General features: G+C 37.2%; 2 protein-coding genes across 2 annotated transcripts; one reads left to right on the forward strand and one right to left on the reverse strand.

Moving 5' to 3' along the window:
* Positions 1–14,591: 14,591 nt before the first annotated feature.
* On the forward strand, positions 14,592–18,691 carry LOC110798617 (NADH--cytochrome b5 reductase 1). The gene is made up of 9 exons (XM_022003809.2): positions 14,592–14,934; positions 15,723–15,864; positions 15,975–16,065; positions 16,173–16,250; positions 16,399–16,479; positions 16,587–16,676; positions 16,850–16,915; positions 18,207–18,293; positions 18,394–18,691. Exons 1-9 carry the CDS (start codon positions 14,820–14,822, stop codon positions 18,484–18,486), a joined length of 843 nt encoding a protein of 280 aa, XP_021859501.2. The 5' UTR covers positions 14,592–14,819; the 3' UTR covers positions 18,487–18,691.
* Positions 18,692–21,020: 2,329 nt separating this feature from the next.
* On the reverse strand, positions 21,021–23,710 carry LOC110798613 (uncharacterized). The gene has a single exon (XM_022003805.2). It carries the CDS (start codon positions 22,988–22,990, stop codon positions 21,422–21,424), a length of 1,569 nt encoding a protein of 522 aa, XP_021859497.2. The 5' UTR covers positions 22,991–23,710; the 3' UTR covers positions 21,021–21,421.
* Between the last annotated feature and the right edge of the window lie 1,488 nt (positions 23,711–25,198).

The following is a 25,198-nucleotide window of genomic DNA, read 5'->3' on the forward strand; positions in this document are numbered from 1 at the left end:
CCCTTAAAACAATCTAAATCAGATAATCGCGATCGATCTAGTATTACATGTTGCATATTGTTAAAATCAACTCAGATTAGTTTAATAGTTAACGCATGCCCCTTCAATTATTTATGCTGAGCTAGTAAGGATATCCTGCCTCTGGAGTTATCGAAGAGCGAGTACTCATCTCGGTAGTTACAGTCCCCCGAACCCTCAATATCTACCTTGCGGGTGTATGTTGAGAGATCCCCACACCAGGGATCACAAGGGAACCTACGGCCGTCGTGGTCAAACATAATTGCACTCCCTTTATGTCACGATAACCGGGTTTTGTCAGTTTTTCTCATTGTCGTTAAAAACTGAATGGCGACTCCTATATTACTAGTCAATTGGGTGTAAACTCACAGGAAATCCAATTACACTTGATTTGACAAAAAGAAACGTCACACCCACGAGGGACAAGGTCACGCATTACCCTCGTGCTTTTTCGACCCCCTCACAGTGGCGACTCCACTGGGGATAGTGAAGGAAATACTCGTGCTCGTAGGTAATCAAAATAGCCGAAGGGTGAAACGATCCTACCCCGCGTTTATTTCCCCATCAAGTTGGGACGACCTGAAAATCAACATATTAATGTGAACGGACAGAACCGCATAACGAATCTTGGCTCCCTTGGATGTTTCATCTCGGGAGTTGGGACTAAGGATACCCATCGCCAACCGGGGGGTGCATACGCTTCGAATGTTGTCCACTCGGCACTTTCTCTAGTAGTACACCCGTCCCAAACCCAATCGCTCGCCCATTAGGTCCCTCTCATCGGTGCATGCCCCCTTGGCTTACATCGTGATTGGCCTCTTGGGCGAAATTCGTCTGTTGAAGGCACTACCTCGACCGGGGCATGTGTTGGATCTGCGATAGAAGCGGTACCAAGACAGGCGCAAATGCTACCCATAGAAGCCTATCATAAAACTACATGACATATTATTATTGCCTCATGATGTAACGTTAGTTATGTGTAGCGAAATATGTGATTGTGTGTGACAAATAATGCTAGAAAACCAACGACCTTAAAAATTGCCCAAACATTCATAAACCAATTGGCCAAAGAGTTATAGCAAGATACGTGTTCCGCAAACCCGAACGATCGCCACAAAAATAAGCGACGCTCGGGATGGCCCGTAACGAATCCCACAAATGTTGCACAACGCGTAAAGGACGTTATTAGGCAAGCACGCAAAATCAAAGTCGCATAAACAAAAAATATACGTAAACAGAAAACGAAAACCAGCCAGGGACGCATTTTCAACGCCCCTGGCTGGGCGCCATTATTTCTAACGCCCTTCCCTGGGCGCTGAAGTTGCTGCCTGACCGAAAAGCCTCGGTGCCCGCGCATAAAAATTATGTAGCAAAAAAAAAACTTTTCGTAAAAAAAAAAATTGCTGCGAGGGCGTATGAAAAGGCACTCGATCCTAAAAGCGACTTGTAAAAAATAAAATAACTCTTTGTGTCGTTGTTAGGCCTCCTATGACAATGTTCGGCTCCAAAACCGAGCAAGCTAATTGAAATAACCTTGAATGTCACATGGGCAAAGTATTCAAAAAATGATGTTCGAATAAAGTCTTCAAGAAAAAAAAATGTTCGAATAAAAAATAAATAAATCCGAGTCTAGACTAGGCTATGCCAAAGTACAACCTAAATCCTAAGTCTTAGTTGTCTTATACATAGAATCGGTCCTAATGCTTGGTGTCGTTCTGCAAGTTAAAAGGTTAAACCATATTGAGTCTCCCTTCCTAACATTTAAATCAATAAGCACCCATATGTAATTGTCATCCCTTGCTAAGAATCTACGGCCTCAATACTCTCTCTCACCAATAAAAAGAATATATTATAGTATTTGCAAAATGGAAACAGTCACATTCTGAAAATCATTCCCCCGTAGTCGCACAACCCCCAAAGTGAACCTAAGGTGTCAATATTGTTATCAAAAAATTTAATGGCCTCAAGGCTTATGATCACATTGGGTCACGACTATCATAGTCCTCTCGAGCCACTCGCTCCTTGAAATACTCCTAAGTACGGACTAAAAGATTTTCCATGAATGCAACATGACGAACCATGAAAATACCCAAATCGGCATGCCATAAGGCTACCATCGGGGTAAAGCAATACACACTAAGAGGGAGTCGCACTAATGATTCTAGCCTTGCAAAAATGAAAATTCGATCTCCCCGACTAACTACCTTGCCAACATTAAGCAAAATGGCGCATGACAAATGAACACCCAAGGGTTAAAATCTAAAGTGTCAACCAACGAAAGTTATGGTCCAATTAGCCTAAGTCTGAGAGTCGCTTGGTCAAGTGTTATAGGCTTACGCCACGTCATTATTTTGAGTCTAGGCCACCTCCTTGTATTCATACACGGGTTATAATCAGAAAGATTAATGAAAGTTCGAGTCTAAATCACAACTTCCAATTAAATCCCGGAAACCGGAATCTGAAAAGAAGCAAAAAATTATTTTCGATGTAATTCTTTCGTTAAATTTCAATAAGGTGAAAACAAGATTTCGAATCTACGCTATTTGCACATTTTAAAGAACGACTAAATACGCTTGCAAAGTAAGACAATTTAAAGGTCCACCCTAGGCCTATTAAAGTTAAAGGTCCACCCTAGGCCTACTAAAGTTAAAGGTCCACTATAGGCCTACCAAACGAGGCTCACTCAGTCTCGCCTCGTGACTCAAAGACCACAACCATCTACCTTTTAGCCCAAATAAAAAAAATTTGAAGGATTTATGTTGGGGAGAAATCCCAAGCCAAAAAGAAAAAATAGAAAGAGAAAAGGGAGAGCGAAAAGAGCGAACCATGAAATACTTAGCCCGTACCTCCCAAAAGTGCGATATTTACCCAAGTAAACAAAGGGAAAGAATTGAGTCAACTAATCCAAATCATGCCACAAAAACTACATAAAGTTCTACGATGTCTACCCTTTCCAATCCTTATGTTCTTAGACGCCTCCGCTCTGGGGCCCCTATTCAGCTCATTTAACCCATCCATGTTCTCATTACAATAACCCGAGAAACCATTACCTCGACTCTTGTTCTTGGACTTGTTATCAACTGCAAACCACGTACGGCCATTGACACGTGCGTCATACCCAATATTTCCAAAGCCCAAACCTGCTCTTACACCACCATTAGCATAATGACCATATAACTTGTTTGGATACGTCCTGTTGATATACCCTTGAGTCGTCCCTATGCTACTCATTGGCCTTGATTGATGTAAACTCGTGACACTAGCTTGAGGCCGTAAATTGTGAGTCCTAGCAGATATAATCCTCATGCTTGACCAATACCTATACAAACTATCCTATCTCATTCAACCCATCTTTCAAACCGTCTTGAGTCACGAGTAAAAAAAAAAAAAGACAAATGAAAAGTACAAAACAATAATGAATAATAAAAAAGCAAACTTTGCAAAGCGCGTTTAAAAGTTCGTCTAAAAAGAAAAAGAAGCATTTAGCGCACCAAAAAAGATCCGCCCAGAAAACATTTCCAGCGCCCACACCTGGGCGCCGAAAACTTTGACGCCTCAGCCTGGGCGTTGAAACTCTCTGCCTGCCAAGTTTTGTTCAGAAGTGCTCGTCATTTTTATCCGCACATACACGGAAAAATAACGAACACTTGGAGGGGTACAACACGTATTCAGATATACGTACCAAAAAATACATGTACTCAAAAATTATGTACTCAAAATATATATATAAAACAAATTTACGGCTTACGGCAAAGCAGCAGATTAAAATAAATTTCACCCTATTTCAAACATTACGATTCCACTTGAACGTACTTGTTTAAAATCGGCATTCTAAGAAACCATTTTCTAGGCTAAGAACTACGCAAGACCTGATTCCAAATTAAATCTATTTAAGGCGGATACGTAGGCAATCCATGATTCGGTCCAACCAATTTGCAAAAATGTTAGAGCCTATAGAATAACAAGAATAAGAAATAGAGTCCCTTATTGAAATTTAATTACTTGCAATCCAAGTCGAAAGAAAAACTTAAGTCAAAAGAAGAATCCAAGTCATCAAGATGCCAAAACGAGCACACATCGAAAAATAATAAGGGAACGTACCCTTGCCAGAAGGAGCACTCACACTCCTAGGCACTTAGCCAAGACTCAAAAAATCGCTTTGCCTCAATTGAATGGGGGCTAGTGCAAGCGTCCATGACCTCTAAAGTACTCGACCTGACCCTCCCTAAAGCAAACTAACTCACTTAAAGACCTTCTTTCACCACCAGACATAGTCGTTCGCTTAAAGACCTTCTTTCACCACTAGACACAGTCACACTCGCCAACAAGTAGTAAAGGCAGTAAGCTTGCAATAAAGAGGATTGTTCTACGGCATCGCCCCATCGTTCCTTCGAACTCAGGGCACCCGTTCATGGTAATTCAAATGCTTGTGAATCCCCTTTGAAAAAATCAGACATTGTCAATAAGACTTGGGACTTAACCAAGGCTCACCCTACTCAGACATATGACACGGGCATCTAAAATCGAAATCTGAAAGCATCATTAATGGGAAGACATAATAGCAACTGGGGGCTAAAAAATTGAAATGAAAGAGATAGGGAAAGAACTAAGTATACCTTGACCTTTTATACAGACATACACCAAGTAAATCTAAGTCAATTTGAAAACGGTTTATATTCCCGCAATTCTGGAAAGATAGCCCTAAAAGCCCAACGCATGTGCCACACGGGCACAAGTAATATCTTGACGCCTGCACCCTGGCTTCCAGTAAATCCTTAGACAGCATTCCAAAAATCGTAACAGTATTTTGATTCACTCATGTAATCCTGTACGAACCCTTCTATAAGTCAAACTTACTTAGAACACCTCGGATTGTACACAGTAGGATTCGGATTTCAAATAACTTTCAAAGACTTCTTCGAACATAATAAAGTGTCGTTGGTTTAAACTAAGTATGTGTTTATCTCGATGTTGCAAGTGAGTCAAAGAGGTTTCTAAATATGATTATGGGTAAAGAAAGGCACCTAGCTTTTGGTCGAGGCACACTTCAACATGTGACTACCTTAACCATGGAAATGTCGCACAATACGACATCTACAAGAGAAGTAGCAAATCACTACTCGAACGTACCCCGCACTAAACAAGTCTGGTTCAAACTATTCATGATCCATGTCACCATGAATGCATAAAAACGTATGCCAAGCATTATAGAACCAAGCCAATCCCGTAGCTATAATTGGGGGCTTGAGAAAAACACTCTAAAAATGCTCGAAATGACGATTTTACCACAAATTCTCGACGCTAATGCTATACATACGTCATAGGGGCACAATCCTAAGGTTTGATCGTGTAAAACGAACCTTAGAATGGCTATAACCCCTCCCAAATTCTAAGCGCTACTTAGAATATATAAAGTCACCCCACTAACAAGGGTAACTGAAAATCGCGAGTCACCAAAACTCCGATCAAACTACTGCACATAACGCTCTCCCTACAAGCGCCCGTTACACAGTCTACGTCGTTCCAAAGCAAAGGCGAAAGAAAAATCAAGGATAAAAAAGGAAAGAAACATCTATGAATCCTCGCATCGAACGAAGTAATAAGCCGTGCACACCCACGCAAAAGGTGCTACACTTGTTCGAACACCTGAACGAGGCGTGATGAAGTACTCCAACGCAAGAAAATAATAATGATATCCCAACACCTGGAGGAATGTTCTAAGACACGATGCTGGGAAACACAAGCCTACGTCGCACCATAAGTTCAAACATCCCACTGTACAAGTCTAAAAAAAAAGAGTAAGGCATATTGCACTAATGCGGGCACGACCAAGAGTAAGAGGCAAAGACTACTTATCGCCCAAATACAAAATGCAAGGCCCACGACTCCTACATTAAGGATTGAAGGTAGCGAAATATTACCTACCACGGAAGGGATAGCTCGCACCTACACGAGCGGAACACCAAGGCATCTTTCTCGAAAGAACCTACAAAAATCGTACGCCAAAAGGAAGCATCCCAACATGCATACTTGGGGGCTCCAAGCTACGAAACAACCATAGCAAAATAAAAAATCTCGAAGCAAATGTTTGAACAATCGAAAGGGCACGATGTTTGAGCCCACTTCGTGAATGGGCCTGAACCCTATCAAGCTTCTAAGCAAACTATTCAAAATCAGTCATTGCTCAAAAAAAAAATGATTCAAGCAAACTGATTAATGGACCGCACACAACGGCCATTCTATGAACGCTCGTTCGCACATACATATCATCATTCTAAGTATCGATCATTCACGAACGCGTTCAAAAGAAAAAAATATATACAAGAGCGATCAAAATCTTACAACTCAAGGTATGTTCCTCGGGCCATATAGACTCGCCCAACTATTGCAATAACTGCACGCCTTAAGAGTAACAGTCCCTTTAAATAATCGCCCAAAAACAACAAACACCGTAGTCCACCAATCGGCTACGGTTTCTCGAGAAATAATTGTTATTCACCAATCAACGGTGATCTCAAATGAACGATTCGTTCCAAAAATAGAATCTCTAGAAGAAAAGAAAAAAGAAAACGAACGAACAAGAGGCCAACTGTGTCATCAAGAAACCTCGCCAGAAATCATTTTCAGCGCCCAGTGCTGGGCGCCGAAATCTTTAACGCCCAGGCATGGGCGCCGAAAATGATCCCAGACCCAAAAAAAGGGCCCCTGACTTCTATAGGGCCCTGCTGTATCCGTTCGACTCGAAAATTACCGATTTCTGAAAGTTGCACCTCACGACTTTGTCAAGAGTAGCACACCACTACAAAGATCGCTCGCACTTACTAGCACGATCCCAAACACAATCAAGGACATTACAAAATGCGTATCCCCAAAGAACCTCTTTGACAAGAACTGACCGTCAAGCACGAGTGCTTGGTGGCTCGAAAGAAAAAAAATATATCTTAAAAGAAAATATGCAAAGTTAAAACAATATTCCCAGACTACGCTGTACGAAGTCCCGTGTTTGGATAATTTCAAAAAAATAAAGCCGGATTACGACCTCGAGACAAAGGTCGCCGTTGATACTTATACATAGTCCCCTAATCAAGGACCCAGGTAGTGGAAAAATTGAGCAGTAAAGACTAGCTCAAAACCATGAAAGATGATGACCACAAGACAATGGTCCGTCTAAACACGTTGTCAACCCACATTCAGGTTGTAACTAAGTCCGAGCATCCCTCGAAAGAATTCGCTCTTGCAAGAATGAATAAAGAAATTCTCAAAAGAAATCACGATGAAAAAAATATAGGAACTTGCCCATCTCAGTTGGCAAGATCGCGTCACGAACCACGCGAGTTCCAAATCGAAAAAACGAATTCAGGGACGTCCACCCTTAGCGGACATGGCTCGCCCACCCTTAGCGGGCGGATTCTGCGTCACTAGCCGCGCAGGTCCTCAGTTTTCGAAAAATAGAATCTTCAAAAACAAAATGAAACAGGCTCGCCATCTTCAGCCGGCGGGGTCTACGTCACAAACCACGTAGGTCCTTATTTTCAAAAAGCACAAATAAATTTCAAAATAGATTCGTCCACTTATATCGGACGGGGTGTCCACCCTTAGCGGACAGGTTCGCCATCTTTAGCCGGCGGGGTCTACGTCACAAACCGCGTATGTCCTTATTTTCAAATTTCAAAAAAAGATTCGTCCACTTCTATCGGACGGGGTGTCCACCCTTAGCGGACAGGCTCGCCATCTTTAGCCGGCGGGGTCTGCGTCACTAACCGCGCAGGTCCTTAGTCGCTGCAGCGATAACTTTTTCTGGTTTTCCGTTTTTCCAAAAAAGAACGATGTGAGTAGTTTTCCTTTTTTCCAAAAATTAAAAGGATTGGTTTTCCGTTTTTCCAAAAAAGAACGATGTGCTGGATTTTCCTTCGTTTTACGTCCTATAAAAACAAGGGGATTTTCTCGTTTAGCTAACCCTGAAAATGAGAATCTTTAAAAACATTTTTACCTCGTGATTGGGCTTGGCCAGGCCCAATTACACTTTATAGCTTTGATTTCGAAAACATCTGTAGCTACTCCCAATGACAAAGTGAGGGAGTTTCTACGCCTCTTTAGATACTTCCAATGACAAAGTGAGGGAGTTTCTATACTATCCGTTGACAAATCCCAATGACACGTGAGGGATATGTCGACACTTCAAGTGATGACCCTTAAGTCAAATGTTATCACTCGGGGGCTCGTGAGACCCTCGCAAAAATAGGTCACCATGACTTGTGTAACGCACTCCGTCTAATACTTTGACCATCGTCTTGCTCCAAGACTCAGTCAAAGTGGGGGCTAACTGTAGACACCTACTTTTGTCCCCATTCCCGAAAGGGAAGGTTCGATGATGAGAACATAAATCTCCACTTGACAACGCATCTCCTATAAAATAACGAATCTCAATCACCCTTTTCATTTCACCCGAAACCTGCTATTCATGGAAACCTGTTAAAAATAGTAACTGCCGTAATGGGTAGTTGTTAAAAGTGGCAAGTCATAAAAGATAGAAACCTGTCAGAATTAGGTGTTGCACTCCAACATAAATCCTAAATGAGATAGAAGTTGCGAGAGAATCCTATTCCTAATACGATTCGAAAACAAGAGTTACGTATTAAATTAAAATCCTAACGACCCTAGAGTTTGTAACGGGCCCAGACGCATCCCGTCATAAAATTAATACGCCACTAAAAGACTCGATTAAGTCTCATACACTCCGGATTCTAAGAGTCCGAATCTGACAAAGAAACGGCCCAGACCCTATTTTCAACGCCTGGCTCTGGGCGCCGAAATCTTCGGCGCCCAGCCCTGGGTGCTGAAATTACCTGGGACGTGTTCTTTCCTAATTCCTCGTGGATTAGAGTTCTACAATTCTATCTTTCCACGAACTCTTTTTCTATAAATATAGCCCCAAGTTCGACGTGAAAAGGACACACACAGACACAATTCATATTCTGAGTATTGACTCCAACCCCCAAGCCTAAGCCTCACGCTGCGAAATGATCACGCGTTCTGTCGCAATCGATCCAAAAATCGAACAGAACGTATCCTGTCCCGTAACTTGAGATTCGTTAAATAAAAGGAGAAATATCAAAGTCAAAGTGGTTAGTTTTCTGAGAACCGTGACGCACCTCTAAAGGGTACGTCGTAATGTGCCCCCTTCGCATGATTTAATTGCTTTCCTCGCCCTATTATGAACTGTTAAACTAATCAAATCTGATTGTTCTATCACGCATAATAAAATAATATGTTGGGAAATTGGATTATCATGTTAGGTCCCTTAAAACAATCTAAATCAGATAATCGCGATCGATCTAGTATTACATGTTGCATATTGTTAAAATCAACTCAGATTAGTTTAATAGTTAACGCATGCCCCTTCAATTATTTATGCTGAGCTAGTAAGGATATCCTGCCTCTAGAGTTATCGAAGAGCGAGTACTCATCTCGGTAGTTACAGTCCCCCAAACCCTCAATCTCTACCTTGCGGGTGTATGTTGAGAGATCCCCACACCAGGGATCACAAGGGAACCTACGGCCGTCGTGGTCAAACATAATTGCACTCCCTTTATGTCACGATAACCGGGTTTTGTCAGTTTTTCTCATTGTCGTTAAAAACTGAATGGCGACTCCTATATTACTAGTCAATTGGGTGTAAACTCACAGGAAATCCAATTACACTTGATTTGACAAAAAGAAACGTCACACCCACGAGGGACAAGGTCACGCATTACCCTCGTGCTTTTTCGACCCCCTCACAAAGGATACGTTTTGTAATATTATGTACAAGTATATATATTTATTTCAGGTATTATTTTCAAAAGCTTGGTGATATAAATACTCACCTAGTGCATACAAGTGAAGATTTGAAAATCAAGTCAAAATGTGGAGAATCAACTTTGAAGGAGCTTCATATTGCTACATTTGAAAAGTTATCAACACTTTAGATTCATTAAACTAGAAGATCTCAAGTGATGTATTTATCAGGGGGAGAAAATACGCGTTGCACTCTTTTTCCCTTAACCATGGTTTTGTCCCATTGGGTTTTCATGGTAAGGTTTTTAACGAGGCAACATACCAAGCGTATTATGATGAGTGTTGTACTCTTTTCCTTCACTAGGTTTTTTTATCCCACAGGGTTTTCCTAGAATAGGTTTTTAATGAGGCATCATCTCATGTATATTACAAGGTCATTATATTATTTTAGATAATGGACATCCAAGGGGGAGTGTTATAAATATATTGTATTGTGGATGCTCATTATACCCTTGACATCCTTATCCTATATAATGTACGTATGTGTACATATTATGTTAATGAGAATAAGATCATAACCGTCGGAATCTCTCTTCCCCTCTCTCCCTTTTCTCCCTAATTTCATAACACTAAATAAATAATAAATGATAAATAATAAATTATAGTAATTAATAATAAATAATTATTTATATATAATAATAATATAAATATAAATAATAAGTAATATAATAATATAAATATTATTATTATTATTATTATTATTATTTATTAATAATAAACAAATTACATAAAGTTGGATGGGAGTCTAGAAACAAGTTGCGTTCCCACCCCTTTTAAATACAAAAACTCAATCTATGAAATATAAATGCACCTCTCTTAACATTGTTAGAATGACTAATAGAAAAAAGACTTGATACGTGAAAGTGCATCCAAAGCCTCCTTATCTAATTCACCGAACGTAGAGAAAGCAAATGGGATGTATTTGTATTCGTTGTCCTCACATTTGGACGCATACTTCTTCTTTTTCTTCTCCACAACATTGTGTAAGGCCACCCCAAGAGCCCAAGAACTCACGCCCAGACTAACAAAGGGTGAGATGTCGGTCACGTCTAACCTCAAGTCTTATATGTGACCAACCACACCATCAACTTGATGGTGCAGCATGTTCACACTTATAAATAAGCCCAACGCATTTAAAGCCCGGCCAATAAAGTAACATCAGCACAGAAAATAAAGTAACGTCGGCGTAGAAAATAAAGTAACATCAGTATATACAAAGAACCTCTAACATGAAATTGAAAAAAAAAATGCAACAAACAAGAAAAATAACAGCGAATACAATGTATAAGTAACATCAGCATAGAAAGTCAAGTAACACCAATCTATACAAGAAACCTTTAACATGAAATTGAAAAAACTGCAATAACTAAAAGTAACACCAGCATAAAAAGTCAAGTAACAACAGTCTATATAAGGAACCTCGAACATGAAATTCAAGAAATTGTAGTAAAATAAGAAAATAACAGCGAATACGACGTATAAGTAACATCATCATAGAAAGTCAAGTAACATCGGTTCGCTAGTTTTTCCTAGTTTTCGTGGAGCTAGAAAAAACCAGGAACCTATAACATGAAGCTGCAATCAAACAAGAAAAGTAACAACGAATACAATGTATAAGTAACACCAACATAGAAAATCAAGTAACACCTGTCAATAACTTTCTCCTTATTAGATGCGCGTCACACCATCAAGTTGATGGTGTGGCTAGTCACACAGCAGACGTGTTGCTTATCCAAACATGCATCTTTACCATGGAACCAATTAAATAGTAAAAGGTTTGCAGGTCTTAGATCCTTCCTAGCCTCTGAGAGGAAAACCGTTGGAGCCTCCTTACGCACCACGATCCCAACTTTGGAGCAAATATCAACAAGAATATCACACACCATCATTATTATTATTAATTGAATTGAACTGAAATGAACTGAACTGAAATGAATGCTCCTGAAGTTAATTGCACTGAACTAAAACTAAAATTAAGCCAAAAAGGACAGGGCCTTAGTCACGGACGTTACAGCACGAGACAACCGTAACATGAACCTACACAACCCGACACATAAACCTACATGTCCCGACACGTGACCACCTCCAACGCGTGGATGGTGCAGGGGTCTGCACGTAGATCTACGTGCACCTGCACCAAAACGCAAAAACATTAAAAGAAAGCGCAAAAAACAAAAAAATGAAAAAGAACATAAAAAACTAAACAGAAAGAACTAGAGTAAACAAAAAGAACATTAACTAAACCTGAAAAGAACACTAATGTCAAAAAACTAAAGAAAATATACAAAAATGAAAATAACATATTATCTCTCCTGATAAGTGATAACTATAAAAAGAACAACTATTTTTCAAAAAGAACATCGTGTGAAAAATGCAACAGAAAAACAAAAAAAAACATATTATCGATAATATTATTAAATATTAAAAAACTGTAAAAAAGTTAAAGAACACAAAATAATTAAAAAAAGAACAACAACTTTTTTACAAAACACAAAGACCAGAATCAAAAGAAAAATAAAATAACAAAAACTAAAAAAAAACGACAACAAAAAAAGAAAAAAGGAACAGAACACATGAAAAAGAACAACATTTTCTTTTTCCTTATCAAACAAAAGAACATAATGAAAGAGACGAAAAGAACAACAACTCTATGTTCTTTTATTAGTTGTATTTGTTCTTTTCAAACCAATTAATGTTCTAATTAAAAAGACGAAAACGACGATATTTTGATGCACTTAAAACTAGATCTATATTTTTATTTAAATGTATTTTTGTTTTTATCCCACACATCAGATCTATGTTCTTTTATTAAGTGTTATTTGTTCTATTCAAACGATTTTATGTTCTAATTAAAAAGACAAAACGACGATTTTTTGATGCAATTAAAACTAAATCTATATTTTTTTCAAAAGTATTTTTGTTCTTTTACCACGAATCAGACTATGTTCTTTTTTAAGTGGTATTTGTTCTTTTCAAACCATTATATGTTCTTTTTTAACAATCTATGTACGTTGATATAAAAGAAAAAACTATGTTGATTTAAAAGAACAAACTATGTTGATGACACAGTAAAAGTAAAGTTGTGAAAAAGAACATAACAATCTGAAAAGAACATTAGAGAAAAAAACAAGGAAACGTACCTTAAACACTTGATCAACATTTATCAGGAGATCAACATTAAACTAGTATTTTTCTTAATTCACTCATTTTCAACAAACAAGAAACATTCAGAAGGAATTTTAGAGAGAGAATAAGGAGAAAATGTATTTTTTACTCTTTCATTCACCATCTCACTCTTTCTCTCTCAAAAAATCTCTCTTATGTTGAGAGAATATAAATCCTCTCTTCTCTCTCTCTCTCTCTAAAATGTATTTCTAAAATGACTAATGGTTATGACTCATAAGTACAATTATTATATATACAGTTGCTGAAAAATAGAAAATGAACAAATAGGAAGTAGAATCAAAGAATTGAAGAACAGAGAAGGAGAAAAGAAAAATTGTTAAAGAGTGCATAATGAGAACCGTGCACGTGTTTTTATTTTGTTCTTTTAACAGCTTATTATAAAAAGAACAAATGAAAAGTTTTAAAGAACAAATATAGAGACCAAAAGAACAAGGCAAGTACTTTGTCCCACAATAACATATGATTCGGAATCATCATTTTCATCATCCTGTTATGAATTATCAAGCACATTATTCATAATATCTGAAAAAATAATAGGTTAATATGTATAAAAACAAGAAAAAGAACGCAATCAAAAGAACAAAGGATAAATAAAAGGCAACAAGAAAAATAACACAATAAAATAAAAAGAACAAGTTATGAAATGCAAATGAAATTGAAAATAATAGAAAAGAAGAACACAATAAAATAAAAGAACAAATTATGAAACGCAAATGGTCTATTTTTCTACTATAATGTTCTTTTAATACAAGCATAATGTAACTGTTCTTTTCATTCGAGCATATGTTCTTTTAATACGTAAAACTGTTCTTTTCTGGAAAAAAACGTAATTACATAATCAAAATCTTCAAAATCAACGATTTCAACGAAATCAGTGTGTTATTACATAATTTGATTCATTAAAATCATCAAATTCATCAAAACACGATTATTACAAAATCAAAATCATCAAAATAGTCAAAATCATCAAAAACACAACTATTACAAAATCAAAATCAAAATCATCAAAACATGCCCTTTGTTATTACAAAATTGAAAAATTACCTTCCAAAATCTGATTATCAGCTGTAGAATTCAGATTTGAAGAAGAAGAATCAATTTAATTTGATGTTGAAGCAGAAAAATTAACGAATTTTTGGGAATTTTCATGAATTTCTCTCTCTAAAACCCATTTTAGAAAACCTAGTTTGCACTTTCTCTCTCCTCTTCACAGTTTGAATTCAAAACATAAAACCCAGAAGAATATATATCGCAAAAATAACACAAATCTAATAAAAGCGCGATAAGCATAACTGAAAAGAACAGAGCCTTTAATGTTCTTTTGTTTAGGGGAATTGTTCTTTTGTTCAAGGATATTGTTCTTTTTTCTGGGAATTTACTGAAAACACGCGTTTTGTGTTAAATGTTGGTCGTTTTAATCCCGGTGCACCTAGAGCTACGTGCACACGCCTGCACCATCCAACTTGCGGACCACCTCGGCCTCAAAATAACCCCAAAATTTACCTAATGTTAAAATCGTCTTTTAGTGAAAAGGAAAAGTATGAACTATGAAGCCACCAATCGACGAGCAGAGAGTTTGGTAGAGTCAAAGAATATGAATGATTCACGCACGAACTCCTATAAAAATCACCCACCATTTCACAATTCCACCATTTTTGCCGAGCTCAATCAAGCCCTCTTTCTCTCTCCTCTTTCTTACTCCACCCGAAATACACAGTGATTGACCAATAGTCAAAGACTCAAAGGAGAGAGAGAGGAAGGGGATTGACCATTAAGCCATGGATAACTTGCAGTCTCACAAGAAGGAGATGGTGGGCATTGCAGTTGCTGTTGCTGCCATTGGTGTTGGCACTGCCTATTATTTATATCTTTCCAAAAATACCAAATCCAAACGTATTCATCTCTCTCTATCTTTTTGTTTTAATTTTTGGGTTCTTTGTATTAGTATTTAGATGATTTTGTTGATGTTTTTTCTGTTTAATTTGCAGTTATTGTTCAGTTATTAATTCTGTGTTTCTGTTAGATTCTGTTTATAATATTGTAGGTTTTATAATACGAAAATATTGAATTTTGAAAAAAAGAATATAAAATTCTAGGCATAAACAATTCTGGGAATCTGGGTTACTCAGATATGGACTGGAATATGAATATGAATTTGTTAATGATAAGAAGAGGTGGGTACTTTGACTAAAGATTCTAGGGATATTTGAATCAAAATATAATACTATATATGTGAGGTTTGGAATCTTGAAATTCTGGTTGCTCTTGAGAAACTAAGAGATTTAATGCTTGAGTACTGGCACTATGAAATCTATTGGCATTTGTATAACCAGTTGATATGATTGAGATTAAAGAGGTTTCGGTGATGGGGAATAGAAATAGGGTTGATGTCGTAAGTTGTAGTTGGCCTGCAAATGGTCTGTAATGCTTTATCAGGCTCTCTTTCAATAACAATGTCAAATTCTTGATCCCGAACAGCTGACCAGGCTCTCTTCTCTGAATTGTTTTTTCTGATGTTAAAGTTGAGTTTTTTTTATTAGTGACATTGTAAGACCAGTTTAAGTTGTACTAGTCACTTGATGGAGGTCGCGGGGTTTTCATTTGATTTGTCATTGTGATCCTTTTTATGTTCAAAACTTCAAATTCAACTTCCATTTCATTGGGGTCTCTTGGATTGGTAGGTTGCTTGGACCCTGAAACGTTCAAGGAATTTAAGCTCGTGGAACGGACCGAGCTAAGTCATAATGTTGCGAAGTTTAGATTTGCTCTTCCTACACCAGATTCAGTGTTGGGTCTTCCAATTGGACAGCATATGAGTTGCAGGTTTGTGGGTTTGCATAGCAGCATTACATGAATATGATGCCTCTACAATTTAACATTCTACATCCTTTAGATCCTGTGTCTATTTTTGATACTCATCGTTACTGATGCAGAGGAAAAGATGCTAAAGGTGAGGATGTTATGAAAGCTTATACACCTACAACGTTGGATTCTGATGTAGGGTATTTTGAGTTAGTCATAAAGGTATACCATTATACTTGATGCCATAATGTCTCTGTTAGCTCCACTTCTTAGTTTGTGTATCATGTTGTTTTCATTTGGCTATAAAGTAAATTTTGCAATGATTCTAGATGTATCCACAAGGAAGAATGTCGCACCATTTCCGAGAGATGCGTGAAGGTGATTACCTGTCTGTCAAGGGGCCCAAGGTTTGTCATTCTTCCTTTAGAATTCCAGATATCTTGTAGATGAATTGGTTTTGCATAACTAATAGGGATAGTATACCGTGGGAAACTAGGATGAGTGTTTACCATGGATGTGTTTCAGTTACCAATATGATTTTGCTTACCTCTGCAGGGACGTTTTAAGTATCAGCCTGGAAAAGTTAGAGCTTTTGGTATGATTGCTGGAGGTACAGGAATTACTCCAATGTTTCAGGTCAGTCAATGTGGTGTAAAATATATGAATTTTTTATATGACCTGCTTTTCATACTCAGGATGATCAAATGAGGCCTGGTTTCATTATCTGTTTGCCATTTTGTTAGGTCGCTAGAGCCATATTAGAGAATTCAAGTGATAAGACCAAAGTTCATTTAATTTATGCAAATGTCACATATGATGATATTCTTTTAAAGGTAATTCCAACTTTCATATGTTTTTCTATAGTTTTATTACTCACTCTCATGGTTATTGCTTTGCTTTTACCCAATCTCTATTAGTGTCATACAGCCTGCCATATAATGTGTGATTGCTAGAGTTTTCAGCTCAAGCCACTGCTTCTATGACAGCTTGGATTTCTGTTTTGCAGGAAGAGCTAGATAGTTTTGCCCACAAGTTTCCAGATCAGTTTTCCATTTACTATGTCCTGAATGAGGTATTAGATTTTATTCATTTGATCTTGGTGAAGTTTTGCCAGCTTATCTTAAGTAAATGGAAGACAAGAAATTTTTTCTGCAAACTTTCTTCGCACTAAATGAGCCCTCTTTTAGACCTGGACATTACTGCTTGATTGTTGACTGATAATGTAATAGCAAGCTGTTGATTATTTTTCTAGAATCACAATGTTTAGTTTTGGTTACTCCACATATTTTAGTTTTAGGCTATGGTATGTTGACTTCATTTGTCAGGCAGAGTTGGTTCAAGCATGCGTAAGATCTAGCCAGTGCTTGGTTTCTTGTGATTAGGTTATACAAGAGAATTGATACAGGGACATCGAAAAAGAGTATCAAGCAGTGTCAGTGTCATGCATAGAAGACTACTTAAAATCAAATGTTTAAGATATCAGTATTAAGCATTGTGAGGGTCGTGTATAGAGACTATAGGCTATGGTTAAAGTGGTCAATTTGCTAGGAATTTCAGGAATCTGAAGAGTTTGTAGTAGTATCAGATAACATGCATAGTATACTAATCGAATCTCAGGAGAGTTTAGTATACTGATGAAAAGAAGTCTATCTAGGGTATAGTTAGTACGATACAGTACTTGTTATCTAGATACTTGATTAATTATCGTCTGTCAAAATCTGAGAGAACTGGGAATGGATTATTGGAGTAAGATACTAGGTTGCTTTGGGGGTGTAAGAGAGCCGCAGAGGGACTAGTAATTTCCACCTTGTGGAATTCCTGTTTTCTTGTGGACAAGCATAGGCTATCAAACCGGTATGAAAAGTTGTACGAATTCATTGCTGGTGAAACAGGGTAGTCAGTTGAAGTTGTTATCCTAGTGATTCATCGGGTAGGTTAGTATATGCGACAACCATTCAGTTTCCATTCTGTCAACTTGTTCCATGTCTTAACACTTTTGTGTTAACCTTTGCTAAGATGGTAAAAGAGCAGGAAAATCAGACTAATTTCAATGCGGTGAGTAAACCACCATTGACAATTACCATAGTATGGACTATGTAGCCATTCACTCATTTGCACCTCACTGAAGCAATCAACAACAGTTATGGCATGCGTAAATATTTACTACAATACTTACATGTAAGAAGGGCCTGTGGCTCTGTTGTGGCACTGAGCGTGCACTAATCTTTTGAAGTCTTTTCATGGAAGATGTGATTTAAGTTGGCATTTGCATATTGAAACCAAGGAATGATATTTCTTAAACAGGAAAGGAAGGGATTTGAGCTTTTCTAATACTTGTATATAAATGTTTTTGTCCTCCTTAGCCACCTAAAGAATGGAGTGGAGGAGTCGGTTTTGTATCTGCAAAAATGATACAGGATCATTGCCCTGAACCTGCCTCTGATATTCAGGTACACCTTTGCTAATCTTTACTGAATTTGTCCTCTAACCTCGTCATATAATCCAAAATTTAAAGACTAACAAATAGTATTAACAATGAATTGTCCTCAGATGTTGAGGTGTGGACCGCCTCCAATGAACAAGGCCATGGCTGCTCATCTTGAATCTCTAGGATACACTTCCCAGATGCAATTCCAATTTTAAAGTTAACTTATCTATATCGATTTTTTCCCTCTTTTTTGTCTCCTACTACCATGGGGGGCTTATATTATTCAACAATATAATATTTTTTGTCATCATGGACAAAATGGTTGAAACACTGATGATCCTCATTTTGGATGCTGATAACTGCAGATTATCGTTGGTTGAACATTAAATCGAGTCAGATTCTTCTGTTTTTTTTTTTTTTACTTATTTCCTACAACAGTAAGGCTAGCAGAGTTTTATTGTGTCCGTCAATCTAACTATATCTTACATTCTTACACCATCACTGAATTGCTCCTTCTGCCTGTACAAAATGTGCTGCACCAAAAAGGCCTCGAGTTAGAGGTGTTAACAGAAACAATTCTTGACCGATTTTCAGAGTTGAATGAGAAACTAGTTATCTTTGGCAAGTATGGCTGCTTCTCATCATCAAAACGTTTCCTGATTTTCCATTTTCCCGTACATCCTTATTCGGGTTTAATCTTGATTGAGTTGATCAAACCTCATTAAAAATACCAATTAAAAATTCAGTATGGTTAATCAGATATCATGTTACCTTCTCCCATTTTCTCTATACTTGGTTTGTTTGTCTTGTTATTCATTGTGGTTTGCCCATTTTAGTGCAATTTTAGACTTTTCATGCGTTGTATGAAAATTCGTCTTGATATCTTTACAACAACGGATCATAACCCGAATTTTGGCTTTTCTCTTCACTAGGTCTGATATGTTTTTCTAGCTTCTAGTCTGGTTCATTGGATTCTTCCTGGTGTAGTTTGAATGTTTTATGTGAGTATTTTTTGTTTCAAGCCTTTGCTGACAAACAAGAGAGTTATTGCCTATTGAAAATGAGTTGTTTGATAAGCGATTGGGCATCTGTGCACTTCTATCCCAAAAAATGAAGATTTTGGAAGAAGTTTGGGGCTTTTGCACGTCCTGATTTTGAGGATTCGCTAATATTGTTTTCGTATGTAATGTTGATTTTTTACTTATTAGTAAAACCTTGTTGTAACATTTTGTCCGAACTTATATCATCTTGACATAACTGAACTTATGTTGTGAATAATATAAACATGCTAGTCTGTGGTTAAAAATTTTATTTTTTGTCTAATGTAATATATTGCGCGAAAATATACAATAATTTTTACTTACCTATTAACACAATATTCATATTTTTTATGTAGGATAAGGGCCATGTTGAAATTAGGGTGTGAATCAATATATGTTAATTTAGACAACGTTTGGTGAAAGCACATTAGGTAAATTTATTGTGTTATACCAGAACCCTCCACTTAATGCAAAACATTCATTTTGGAAATTCTGACCATTTTTAGTGAGATAGAGTTACATACTCATATGAAACTACCAAATTTACACAATTGAGTACTGTATTAAACTAGGGGAGGTTGTTAACTGGATTTGACAACTTGATTAAGGGTTTTAAGTAAGTGAAAATCATAAGCTAAAAGATAGCATACGATAGCATACATGTGCTTGATAAGAAATGTGAATACAAGTTTGATAGGGTAATGCTTACCCAAAATGACAAAAAAACAAGAGAATATTTTGAGCAAAGTAGTTGGTAATTTATCATTAGTCGTCATTATTATTATTAGCCCGAAACTTAAAACTATTTTTAATCAACAACTTTTTAATGTAGGCGCTCTAACTTGTCTAACAGTGACACGGAAAAATGAAATTGAAGTGATAAAGGTGCATATTTCTGCATTGATCTACTAAATGTGAATGAAATTTAGCTCCACGTACATCCAAATTAGCTACTCAATCAAATAATCAGTGAAGAATACTGTAAATTTAACCATGAAACAGAAGTTTGTGTTAATTGGTGGAAACAATTAATCAAACAACTCAAATAACCTAAGCTGTGGGCTACGATCTACAAATAAAGTTGGTTTGTCCTTTGCTTGCTTCTTGGTCTTCAAACTTATTCTTAGTGGTCCCTATCCCAACTATAAAACTAGAAAATAAAATGATGCAGGTGAATATCAGATTGCCAAAATTAATAACACTCCCCTCTCTTTACGTAGAGATCTCTAATCGTACTTCATTTGTTCCTAAATATTCATCCTTTTAGCTGTGGAGTCCCGAGTTCGAGTCTCCTACCCTAAGACAATTCTCACCCTTATATGAGCATGTACTACTAAAAATAATACGTAGTACATTAATTAAGGTAGTTAGGTGAAATGGTAGTAGATGGCCAAATCTTAAAGGAAGAGTTTCACAAATTTGACACAACAGTAATGCTTATAGATTTGTCAACTTTGATTGCTAATGATACCACTACCCAATCATTCCTAATTAACTTACAAATTAGAACACTGGACATGAATGTCAGAGATTATGGATCAACTGTAGAAATCTCATTAGAAAATCAATGAAGCTCAATCAATAATATTTGAATAAAGATAATGCACCAAATAATAACCCTGGAAGTTTGATTCGAGTCGTCCTAACAGGTTAAGGTCGCTTTCTCGTAATATAATAAAATAAACATGAAGAAAGAAAAACTACCATGGTGCAAAAACAAAATCTGCTTCTTTCTTTTGCATTAATTTCCTAGAAGCAGCCAAAGATCAGTTCAGAAACTGAGAAAAGATCAGTTCTTAAACAAGAACACTAGAAAAGAATTGTAATTCATCAGAAATGATGATTAAGATTGTCTGTTTGGTTTCCTTTCCTTATCAATAAAAAATAAAAAATAAAAAATAAAAACAAAAACAAAAAAATCTTCCACCAATGCAACCAAACAGTCTGTACCCTGTACACTCTATCTGCATTCTCAATTTCTCATGGAACCCATATGATATGACCCACCTTAAGAATAATCCATTTCCTTTTTGAACTTTTAGGGGCCCCACAAAGTTTCCACATTTCCCACAAAGCAAAACTTTCATGCATGCCCATTGAAACTTCCAACCTACCATGCCACAAACTGTGAGTTCCCCTCTTCCTCAATTGGGGCAGGAAGGTTAAGATCAATCAAAGGAGGCTGGTGTTGGTGTTGGTGCTGGTGCTGGTGCTGGTGCTGCTGCCTCGGTGGCGGTGGCGGGCGCTCTACTTTCGACTTCTCCCCCGTGTTCAGGTTCATGTTCCGGTTGGCGGCTCCCATCATATGGGACCTCTTGTGACCCCCTAATGCTTGGCCTGACTTAAACACCCTGGGACAATATGGACACTTGTGACCCTTTACTTTCTTTGATTTGCTGCTAGTAGTGGATGCAGCCACTAAATTCTTATTTTTAGCATTAATCTTAGTATTATTATTATTATTAGTGATAACAGTATTAGTGTTGTCTAATGCTTGGTATTTGCCCCCTTTAATAATAATACTAGTATTACCATAATAATCCTGCTTAATCATCATCTTGTTCTTCTTCTTCTTCTTACTCGAATTTTCGTCTGATTCAGGATTAGTGTCAAATCTGCTGTAATCACCCACTAATCCTTCCCTAATCTTTCTCTTCCTAGAACCATCATTAAACCCATCAACAGAATCATCTGATTCTAGCTCCTTAGCACCATTCTCAAAATACCCAGAATCTGAATTATCCATAATCTCATGATTAGTAACATTAATCTTCTTTTCAGCCTGCTTAATCACCTTGTTTTTATCATGATTAGTACCCTTAATCTTGAAAATTCCCAGATGATTAGTGGAAGATCCTCCTTCTAAGATGACAGAGTTGTTATCAGAGGATTCAGCAGTAAAATTAAAGCAACTCTTTTTAGTAATTCCTGATGAATCCCTAGAAAGCATCATTAAACATATAGCAACTTCCTCTTGTTCATGTTGATCAATTTCAGAGTGGTTCGATGATGACCCACCACCACCACCACCACCACCGTAACAACCACCAATAGTAGTAGTAGAAGGAGTGAGAGACCTGTACCTTAACAAGGAGGATCGGGTTCGGCGCTTGGACATGGATTTGTTGTTATTATCAGAATGAGACTCCATGGTTAAGATCAGCTGATCTTTACTATCACTTGACCATGAGTTATCATCATCTTCATCATCTTCTTCATCCTTAAAGTTCCTTTCTTTCTCAGAATGGCTGCTCATATGCCCACACAATGCTTTAAGGGAATGAAACCCTTTTCCACATTGCTTGCATACCCTTTCCCTTTCCCTTTCCTGCTGGAACTGATTCAGTTGTTGTTGGTGTTTGGTATGAATTGTTGAATCAACCAATCTCCAAGTTTTCTTAGGATTCTCTCTGAGCCCATACCCTGAAATCTTCCCTCCTTCACTCCCGTTCCCATGCCCATTGCCAAGCCCGAATTCATCTTCTTCCTCATCTTCATCGTCTTCATCGTCATAAACATCAAATTTGGGAATGGCAATGGGAATCGGAATGGGCTGTCTGTTTCTGTTACTAATGACATGAGACCTCATGTGACCTCCTAAGGACTTCCCACTTGGGTATCTCTTGTTGCAAAGCTTACAAGGATGCTTCAATTCTTCTTCATCTCTTTTCTCCTCCATTTTTTCTAAACAATATATTTTTTTTTAATTTTTGAAATTTGATTTTGAAGAGAGAAAAAGTAAAATCAGTTGAGATTTTAGAGGATTAAAAACCCAGAATCAGTGGGACTGTGAAAAGGAAGGAATTGTTGTTATAAATAAAATTAATAAAGATGGAAAGTTTTGTTTGGTGAAAACAGAGGAGAGAGAACGAGAAAGAGTATTAAATCTGGTAAAATGGTATGGAACGGATCACGAAGTTTCATGCTTATTGTCAGGAGATCCAGGAGAGAGAAAAACAAGAGGGAGAGAGAGAGAGTTGGCGAGTGAGAGAAAGGAGGAAGAGAGAATCAAAGTGCAGAGATGTTGACACTTATTTTTAAATACAAGTACAAGATCCGACCCATCTAAATAATGTGACTCCCTTTCCTTTCCTTCTCTAGTCTCTACCGTTCTCTCCACCTCCTTCCCTACTTGCTCTACTTTCGGCCTCGTTGTCAACCTTTCATTCTCTCGCTCTCAATTCCTCGTTTTCCGGCTAGAGTTCCTATTCATTTCTTTCTGGGTTAAATTCTCCGGGCAGTCCGAATTGGTGCTGTTCAAATTGATGCATTTTGCTAAGGAGAAAATCCCGAATTATGATTACGGGGTGATTTGGTGGGTAGAGTTGAGGAGAGAGAAAAGGTTTTTGGAAGAGTGTTGTCGGGTTTTGCGATCATCTGGGTTTATGTTTAGGGATGATTAGGCTTCTGTTCTGAAAGGTACACATTAATTTATTAATTCTTGGTTTCTTTTAGATTCTGTTTTATAATAGTACGGAGTATTGTTTGTGTTGAAAAAAGAAAAAAGAATTCTGGGTTACTCAGATACTCTGTATTACTGAGTAGGAACGATAGATAGTGTATCTAGAATAATTGTGGCGTATGTTAAAGTTTTGTATTGTTAATAGGTTAATCCGTAGGAGTTAGACGTGGTGTTAGGGTTGTATATAAGTTGATAATACTAACGAAAGAATGGTAAGCCTAATATAAATTTGTTGAGTTTAACAATGGAAACCAGTTGGTTTGATTAAGATAAAGAGGTTTCAATGATGGGGGAACAAAAATAGGGGTTGATGTTGTGAGTTGTAGTTGGCCTGTAATGCTTGATCAGGCTCTCATTCAACAACAATGTCAGCTCTCATCTATAGACTATAGACTATAGATTGTGTGTGTATTTCTTTTAAACAGTTCCGATGTGTTTATCTTATCGTACATCATATTTAAATAAGAACAAGTTGTTAAAAACTCGCAAAAGAGCAGGAAACCAAAGTAATTTCAATTCATTGGGTAAACAACCAATCCATTGGGAATTATCATAGTATGTAGTCATTCACTCATTCAAGCAATAAACAAGGACTTTAGAGTTTATACATGGAAGAAGGGCCTGTGGTCGGGCATGCTCAAGTCTTTTCTTGAAGATGTTGAAACTAAGGACTGCTTTCTTAAACAGAAGAGGAAGATATTTTGAGCTTTTCTAATATGTAAATATTTTTCAACAACCTGGAGAATAAAATTGTATCTGCGAATTCAAATGATACAGTCCCTGAACCTGCATCTGATATTCAGGCTACCAGAGTTATGCAAGATCGAGTATAAACACAATTACTTGATCCAAGCATATTTTAGAATTTAGAAATATATGGAGGATGCATCATAAACTTCAAATGTGTTGAGCGACCTGCATCATCTTATCGATCTGTTGCCTGCAAAAACAATTTCAGAAACTATATTTAAGCATCTGTTACCTCCACCAAATTCAGCTTACGTTACCAACTACGGAGTACTCATTAACCTTGTCTTAAAGATATCTAGACGATCATTCATATGAAAAGACTAAATGCACTCAATAATACAGGACAACCCATCTAGAGCAAAGAGAAAATGAGGAAAATCAAGGTAAAAACTATAAACTAATCAAATTTGAGGGAAAACAAAGGTTTGCAGTGGAATTCTTTTTCCGATTTTCTCAAATTGAGGGCAATTGATGTGGAGGGAAGATATCTACAAGTAGAGAAAAGAGACCGTCACGTGCCCATCATGTGATGGCAACCAATGCCGGATAGTGGGAAGAAGTTGTCTCACAAATAAATTTTTGTTTAAGATTGTTTCTCACAAAATCTAAACCAGAGAGCTCTTTTTTGGCAAATTTGACGAAAATTAATGGAAATTGAGGGAAATGGTATCTAGC

Source organism: Spinacia oleracea, chromosome 5 (genome assembly GCF_020520425.1).
Source record: "Spinacia oleracea cultivar Varoflay chromosome 5, BTI_SOV_V1, whole genome shotgun sequence".
NCBI lineage: Eukaryota > Viridiplantae > Streptophyta > Magnoliopsida > Caryophyllales > Amaranthaceae > Spinacia > Spinacia oleracea.

Coding starts and splice junctions, on each gene's coding strand:
- LOC110798617 (XM_022003809.2), top strand. CDS start 14,820: ATGGATAACTTGCAGTCTCACAAGAAGGAGATGGTGGGCATTGCAGTT. Junction 16,066..16,172: donor ATTTTGAGTTAGTCATAAAG/GTATACCATTAT, acceptor CAATGATTCTAG/ATGTATCCACAAGGAAGAAT. Junction 16,677..16,849: donor ATGATGATATTCTTTTAAAG/GTAATTCCAACT, acceptor TCTGTTTTGCAG/GAAGAGCTAGATAGTTTTGC.
- LOC110798613 (XM_022003805.2), bottom strand. CDS start 22,990: ATGGAGGAGAAAAGAGATGAAGAAGAATTGAAGCATCCTTGTAAGCTT.